The sequence below is a fragment of the Austrofundulus limnaeus genome, unplaced genomic scaffold, assembly GCF_001266775.1.
Source record: "Austrofundulus limnaeus strain Quisiro unplaced genomic scaffold, Austrofundulus_limnaeus-1.0 Scaffold641, whole genome shotgun sequence".
NCBI classification, from domain to species: domain Eukaryota; kingdom Metazoa; phylum Chordata; class Actinopteri; order Cyprinodontiformes; family Rivulidae; genus Austrofundulus; species Austrofundulus limnaeus.
The window spans coordinates 184,034-192,788 of NW_013953043.1; the positions used below are offsets into that span (position 1 = coordinate 184,034).

At 33.8% G+C, this 8,755-nt stretch overlaps 1 protein-coding gene across 1 annotated transcript in view; it reads left to right on the forward strand.

The window, feature by feature from the left end:
- mrps5 (mitochondrial ribosomal protein S5) overlaps positions 1 to 8,755 on the forward strand; it is a 69,053-nt gene that overhangs the window by 38,471 nt on the left and 21,827 nt on the right. The window contains exons 2-6 of the mRNA XM_014027364.1: positions 548 to 648; positions 1,786 to 1,938; positions 3,571 to 3,696; positions 5,555 to 5,668; positions 6,095 to 6,214. Coding sequence (XP_013882818.1) covers positions 548 to 648; positions 1,786 to 1,938; positions 3,571 to 3,696; positions 5,555 to 5,668; positions 6,095 to 6,214 — 614 coding nt within the window. The remainder of the gene's footprint in view (positions 1 to 547; positions 649 to 1,785; positions 1,939 to 3,570; positions 3,697 to 5,554; positions 5,669 to 6,094; positions 6,215 to 8,755) is intronic.

An 8,755-nucleotide genomic window follows, 5' to 3' on the forward strand; every position in this document is an offset into this window, starting at 1 on the left:
TAATAAATCATCCAATTATTCAGGAAAAAGCAAATGTGTCACGCTGAAAGTATTCACACGGTGGCTGTCATTCAGTGATGCAAGTCAGTGTGCAATCACAGATAAAATTGCAGCAATGACAGCTCATTTATGATAATATAACCACTGCTAAAAGACTCACTCAAATCTAAAGACACTGAAAAATGATGCAACATTTAGATGCTGAAGGTGTTTATGTTGTGATGAAATTGAGGTAACAAAAACAAATATGTGTATAATAATAATAATAATAATAATAATAATAAATACAAATCGGAAGAGGGAAATAAGCAATGAAGACAGAAACAATTCTTAAATCACAAAATAGCTACAAAATATGCTTATATTTCAAACATTATTTTCAGATTTTTATTGTCAGGTATTATTTAAGGTTGCTTTTTTTGCCTTTAAGTTGCAAATTATTCAGTTGTTTTTCTTTGTAAATGATTTTAGAAAATTTAAATACAGAATACACATATGTCAATGAAACAAACGCTTTTGTTTTCGGTCACTCTACATTTTTCACCAGGCACAAGCATAGTCGCCTTGCAGTGTTCCGAAGGACCCTTCTTAACTTCAACATGGCGGCGTTCGTGCGGGTCTGCGGTGTCCTCCGGCTCACAGTTGGAGGTGAAATGATTTTGTTTTGCTTTTATATACAGTTATGTTGTTATTACAGTTTGGATGGAAATTGAAAAGGGTTTTTTTTTTTTTGTGTTTAGGGAAATGAGTCTAATTGTTGCCGACAATGAGTTATGCATTGACTGCAAAGCCCGACCGAGCTGTCACGCGTTGTACATAACATTGATTAAAAGTAATGTTTTTTTTCCCTTTGATTGTTGACTATATTAAATTCGTCTATCGTATACTTGTTGAATGATGTAGATTTAAAACATCTTTCATCCCTGCTAGTTATTATCGTTGCAGTTAAGCCTCTGCATCTGTGAAGTTGTCAAGAATGCATGCATTCTTGAGTTTAGTGATTCTTAATGAAGTTTTCTTCAACATTTAGGACTTTTCAAACACTGTGTTGCTTATCCCACGCGAGGATTTTTTTTTTTACATTCCCAAATGATAGGTGCATTTTATTCAAATTATTTAGATATATTTATATGGTGTTTGTTGTCATTTTCACAGACTTAATTTTAAACCCCAAAATAAAACATGATATAATTTGAGTTTTCATCTGACATTTTTTCCGAAGGTATTGTTTTTAGCAGCAATAAAACATTAAAAGGTTGTAGTTGTGATACAGATGACTTAAGATACCTTCAGATAGGATCTTGCTCTTTTTTCTAGTTCTTAATCATCAAAGAAACACTTGACCTGGAAAATTTTTAATTATTAAAAACAAATTTAATGTTGCAATGAAATGATCTGATGCACAGTATTCTTCTTGCTACTCTGACCTTATAGGAAATAAAACTTTCAAAAGAGCTGGGCTTTGTTTAAAAATACTTTAGGACCATTAAGTCATACAAGTTAGTTAATCCTTTATACCAACTTGAACTAGAAGTGTTACCATGCTGCTGCAGCAGTGACATTATTTTGTCTAAGCTAAGTGAAAACATGAGTGAAAACTAGAGATTAGGATTACAATACTGCATTTAAAATCACTAAATTATTGAGTTGAAGGATATTTATACAGAACAGTTTCATTAAGATAGGTTTAACTTTTGTCTTTAATAATTACATGCTTGGGGAATTTAACAGAGTGAGAGAACAACTCAGAAAACTGAATACTCACATGGTGCTTGTCTCTTGAAGGTGCAACATCACTGCGTACCGCAGGGGCCGCTGTCCAGATGTCTCACTTGGCAAGCCGAGCCTCAGCTGCCTCTCTGCAGAGACAACCCACATTTCCTCTGATCCCACCAACAACATGGCAGCAAAGCAGATCAAGTAGCTTCTTCAACAAGTGTAAGTTGATTATCATTTTCAACATGCTGTGAACCAAAATAAGCTACTTTTTAATGATAATAAGTCTTTGAAAAGCACAAATAAGTCTTGACGCAAATGATACTCTGTTGCTTTTATTATTTTATTTCTACATGATGGAAATATTTCAAATTGATACTGTTTAGAAATATCCAAAATGTGTAATCGTGGTAAACCACACAAACAAGTTTGAGCACATGTAAAAAAAAATGGGGGGGGGGGGACTTATAGCATGTTTTTATTAGTATTTATTTATTGAAAGACAGGTTTGCACATAACTTACATGATTATATGTATGATTCTCTATTTTGTGAGATATCATCATGTTTGACAGATTTGTGTCGCAGTTCTTCATATTTGTACAGATATTAAAAAGATAAACAGTTTCGTCTGATGTCTTATCTGTTTGACGATGTTTTGATCTAATCCCAGCAGCCAGGCTGTAAAGTATAAAGTGTCTTTAAAAAAAAGCATAGAAGCTTTTATGTCAGCTGATATGAAGCCATTGTTTTTTTTTTGTTTTTTTTTTGCACACCATTGATGGTGACAGTTGTGTTTGTGTTAAAGGATTTGTCTCCTCAAAAAAAGCAGGTACATGTGAGCATCATTTCAGATTGATGGCAGTTTTAAAGTAAGCTTTATATTCCGCTGTCAAAACGTGTACTCAGGCAAGCATTCTCTCTGCTTCCCATCCTTCATAACGGCTTCTTATTTTCCAGTCTTACTCATGTCCAGGCTGAGGGAGTTAAATGTTTTGTGACTCTGTCAACATGTGTGACTCACAGGACAGCACAAACACCAAGAACCTGTCAGGAGACACAGACTCAGACCCTGGAATCACATTTCTTCCCTGAAAGAAACATTTTATTTAATTTATTTATTTTCATCGTTCAGGTTTAACACAGATCTTCAGACAGAGTTCCTTTTCTCTCAGGTGTAGCACAGAGCGTTTGTAACCTTTTTATGCACTCCTGTATGTCGTGGTTGACCTTTTTCTGTCACTTGCTAGCATGTTCCCATCATAAACACTATTCTAGTGTTTTCTTTAAATCTGTGAATCCCTAGATTCTGTTTAAAAAAAAACATATTTTAAGAAGGCGTTTTTGTTTCTCATCTGACATCGTAGTGGCTGTGAATCCAGTCATGTCCTCTGGGGCAGTAAAGAGTTTTATTTTTCTAAAAATAATTATAATTACTGCGACTGCAATGCAGTTGATCTCTCATGAGTACAATCCTTGCTGTCCAGTCAGCCTAAACCTTTAGAAATGAGTCATTTTGAATTGTTTTCATGTTATACTCATGCTCACTGCATGTTTGGCACACAAATCTGAATTGGTTTGATAAATTGTACGAAAATTAAATCTATGCAGAGTCTTGTAATAAATGTCATTCAATGTACGGTCAAACCTTGTGTAAATAGCATAATTTACACCTGTACTCTGGCTAAAAAGGCATGAACATTAAAACAAAACAGACCAATGATCTCTGAATGAGCTTTAAGAAGCAATAAATGTTGCAGCAGCCATATGTCTTTTTGGGATGTTCTGTTTTCTGCAGAAAAAAAGTAAGATACAAATCTGATTTCTTGTCTTTTATTTCTGTATGTGTTTACAGTGACGGCAAATGAGATATGGAAAGGTGTGCTGGCAGATTCTGGTGCCGGAGGAAGGAAGGGCAGAGGGAAGCGATCAAAACGCAGATTGAAAGCAAACCTGAACATAGGACAGAATATTGGAGAAGGTGAAACACCATCTGTTCCTTTCTGGATTATGTTTGTTTTGGACAACCTGAGTAAAGTTAATATTTGCTCTAGATTGGTTAAGTCTTATTTTCTAAGTTTGCTGGCTTTTTTTTTTCCTGAGTGTAATAATTTCCTCTCCTCTGCTGTTAACTTGATCCCTGCCTCTCAAAAGTTGTCACATGGACATCAAACTAATGCTAACAAGCAGCTGACTGACACGACACACTAGAATATTCATAACCAAGAGGTGAATAATTCATTAAACAGCTTTGCTAAAGAAGAGAATCGAATCACTCAGCTCTCATTTATGATTTTGAGCCATTTTCTTCTTCTCCAGTTTAAATATCTGTCTGCTCTATGAAAATCTTTAAATTGCAACTTTATAATGCGTATAAAGTAAGCCATAAAGCTTGATTTTGCACTAATTATTTTTTAAGTGTATCTTTTTTTTTCCTCATTTTTTAGTTCTCTTTACACAAAGGCAAAGAATATTACTTGATAACTCCTATTGGTCCTATTCATTGCCCAGTGCCAAAAGGCAAAACGTTTTGTCTGTAGTGTTTGCAAAATGTCTCAAAAACCATTGAAATTCTCAGAACTTTAATCATTGCATCTGGGACTGATTAACTTTTGTAGTCACCCCAATTCAAGATGGCAACAACAGCCAACTGACCTCAGTAATTAGCTGAGTGCCTTCTCCAACACACACTCCAAGCTCTAACAAATTGTGCAAGATTTTAGGAGTGAAGAAAATTAGAATTGAGTTTCTCCCCGTGCTGTGTAGATGTCTTTATATTCTTTTTGGGTTATAATTCTCAACCTGCTCAGTTTTCTTTATTTTCTATGATGTTTTCTAAATAATGTCACAGTAGTTGTGATGGGACTGCTCTAAGGTCTGAACTTACTAACTACAATTTAGTTGTCTTCTTTCTCATCTCGCACTGGTCAGACTCTGACTCCATCATGTAGGACTGGATGGACAAGTCTTCCCTTGTTATCTTTTAATTAATTTGTAAATTAGGGATGCACAATATATTGGCATTAACATAAGTAGTTTGGTCCGATAAGTAAAATTGATCAAATTAAGTTTGTTAAAGAAATATGAAATTGTATAATGTGGATCAAAAGTTGTTGTTTGAAAAGGAATTGAAGTTTTAATTTTTTTTCTTGATTATTATTGCTTGAAATTAACTTTAGAAAAAAAGGGGCAGATATAAGATTTTTTTTCTTCTTCTGCCTCCTTTCATTTCAAGTGTGATTTTTTAAAAAAAATTTTTTTGTGTATAAAATTTTTATTTTTAAATGAAATGAATTAAACTAAACTAAACTAAAACTGGGCCGATGTTGACGTCCGATATTGATTTCTTGCATGTTGCTGTTTCTGTTTTGAGAGGGGAAACGTTTGTTCGAGTGGTTTCTGTTTTATCATGATAGTGATAGTGATGCTGCACAGCCAGGAATATAGTAACATAAATTTGTGTGGCGTAATATTGGTAACTAACAGTTATCGTCCATAACAGCAGTGTTATTATTGGTTGGTATTATTGGCTGAAATTTTCATATCTGTGCATCTTTTTTGTAAATACAATCTTTCTGCTCCATAATATAATTATAAACCCCTCTATCAAACTAGAGTGGACCAGTCTGGAAGCTGGAGGGGAGCAGGGTGTGAAGCAGTGAAAGTTTGGCTTGTGGAGTCACAATCAAGAGGAATTCAGACCAAAGCATTTCAGTTCAACTTTATATAGCCCCCAACTGAATGATTTATATGTGGAAAAATAAGGATTTAAAAGCAGAAAATATCTACTTTAATGTTTTCATTTTGTCCTTTTATGATTCTCTGTTTTCCACCTGTAGGTCGTGGAGGTTTTCTGTGGCCTGGTCTAAACATGCCTGCCCATAAGTCCGGTGAAGCACAGAAAATTGGCAGAAGAAGTGAAGCTGAACAACAGGAAGCCCAAGCTAAACTCTGTAAACACAAACAGATTTTTTTTTTCAATCTGTATAACCAGGCTTAAAAAGTCAGCTAGGCTCTAACATTGAATGTAGATATATTATAAATTTAATATAACAAACTCATGTGACATATTTTTACCCCGGCTACTCTAACTAGATATTGTATTTGTTTGGTCTGAGAGTTCAAGCCGAGGATAAATGATTTAATTCTAAATAAATTACCTTTTCATGAACAGAGTTTAAACGGCAGGGGGAAATGAGGTCTTAATTTTGAGAAATTGAAGCACCACTGATGTAAGAAGCCGCCAATTTGTTTCCACTGTGATCTCATTTGTTAACATTAATAGCGTGGTTAATGACAAAGATAAAGAACACATTTGACATGTTGTGCTCCTGAAAGTCAGTGTTTCTTTGTCTTTTACTGGCTTTGTCTTTCTGTAGTTCGTCAGAGGGATGAGTTCATGAAAAGGGGTAAAACGAGGTTCAAAAGAGAAAGAGGCTGGTCTGGGAACAATTGGGGGGGCATCAGCATCGGCTCGCCTGACCCAGGACCCGATGGAGGTAAAATACACACAGTTGTTTAAATGACTAAAAATTGTGTAATCTTGATATTTATTTATTATAAACAATGCAAAAAAACCTGACATATTAGGAGAAAAAACTGTATTCTTGTCAAAAACAGATTTATAAATGTGGTCTGAGCACAGCCTTAAGGATCAACAGTGAGTCTACAGTAGATTATGACACAAAAGGCCTCAAAGCCTTGCTCAGTCTCAGACAGATAAACCAAGTGGCCCAGGAGAACATACGGATGACTGTAGTGATGGGGAGTGGGGGGAAATGATGAAGAAGTAGAAGAGTAATAAGCTCTGTGCTGCTGTGTGTGGGAGGCTAAGAGTGACAGCTCAGTATGAGAGCCCATTAGCTGGGATGAAGATGAGGCTACGACTCAAATGTCAAGTGGAATGATTTCCTGATTTAGAAAGGAATTTCCTACATTTTTGTGTTGATCTACACTGGTATTCAATTATTTACCTTTGTGTTCTCTCTGGCTTTTCACACATTTGTCTTTTGCCTCTTAATTTTTTTTCAAATAAATTTATTCATTTTCAGTTTAAAACAAAACAAACCTCAAAACAGCAAAAAAAACATTTACAAAGAAAATGAAAGGTGGCAGAAAGAAGAAAAAAAACTTATATCTGCCCCTTTTCAAACAAGGATTAAATAAAATACATTTGAATAAAAATACCATAAAACACTAATAATCATTAAATAAAAGAAGATCCAAAGAAAATATACTATGAAATTTCATATTTTTTTCAATAAACTAATKTTTACCTTTTTCTTAAACACAWACATAGAYGAAGCATTTTTACAATCATTATCAAGAACATTTCACAGTCTAATTCGTTGTACAGACATGCAGCATTCCTTCAAACTTGTTCGAATTTTAGGCTTTACAAACAATTCCAGTCCCTTGAGATTATAATTACTGACTCTCTTTATGAAGTGTAATTGAATATTCCCAGGTAAAACATTTGAATGAGCTCTAAACGTTGTTTGTAGAAGTCCATTATCAACCAGTTCGTCAAACTTCAGTAACTTTAATTGTTGAAACAATATGCTAGATGCATTACTGAAATGTTTTCTTGTAATGATTCTTAGGGCCCTTTTCTATAAAATAAAAATAGAATTTGTAAATGTTCTGCATGCCTTCCCCCAGACCTCAACACAATAAATCAAATGTGGAGCAACAATAGAATTATACAATATAAGTAGTGCTTTTTCATTAAATAACTCCTTTGCTTTATACAGTACAGCAATAGATCTTGCTAGTTTTGTTCTCTAATAATCAATATGAGATTTCCAGGTCAGGTTCTCATCAATAATTATACCCAAAAATTTCACCTCACTCACTCTACAAATATCATTTCCATCAATTTTAAATGAAGCATCAACTATTTTTCTTATATTACTAAATATCATATAATTTGTTTTTTTTTTTCCAAATTTAAAGACCATTTATTAAGCCCAAACCAAGTCTGTATTTTTACAAATTCTGTTTGCATTATTTCTAGCATTCGTTCTAATTTTTTTTCCAAACAAAAAAATGTGGTATCATCTGCAAACAAAACACATTTAAACAACCCCGACACATTAACCAAATCATTTATGTCTAAAAGAAACAACTTTGTTCCAAGCACAGAACCTTGTGGGACCCCACACGTAATGTTATCAAATTTAGATCTTATTTTATCCATTTGCACAAATTGTTTCCTATTTGTCAGATGACTGGATACCCATTGTAAAACTGGACCTCTCAGGCAAATCTAAATAGAATGCTGTAATTTTTACAGTTTTTCAGTGATATTAGATTTTTGGCACTACTAGTCACTGAATATACTTTTTTTATGGTTGTATTTTAACAGAAAACTGTCAGATTTTTTAGTTTCTTTTAGAGAAAGTACAGATAGGTTATGATGCAATAGTTGTAAAAATTATAATTCAATATTTATGGCAGGGATGAGCAACTTAAATGATTGAACGGGGCACAATTTTTTTGTCTACACTACCAGAGGGACACACACACACACACACACACACACACACACACACACACATATATATATATATATATATATATAATATAGATGTGTGCGTGTGTTTATTAAACCAATATACAGTGCAATAACTTAACATATTCCATGCTCAAATGCATGTATAAAAGTTGTGCTTTTGTCTAATAAATAGAAAATCAAAAGGTTTTAAAGAAATTTTAAAAAACACTTACTTTAGTGAGCTTTAGCGCATAGCATGGTTTATTGAGTGCAGACTCCTGCAGGATTGTGGTTCTGGTAAAAAGTCACTGTTTATGTATTTGCAATTTCAATAAACTTTTCGTATTTAGCGTTGTGCACGTGTTGTAGTGGCGACTTATCCTTCATGGCAGACAGCATCTCTAAGCAAACTAAACACAAAGATTTGCCTTGAAATTCTGTGAACAGATAGTGTACTTCCCAAAACACAAACAATTTTTATTTTTTTTTTTTAAAAATAACTCTTAATTCATTTCAGTTTAATTTTCTACTGGATGCTATAGAT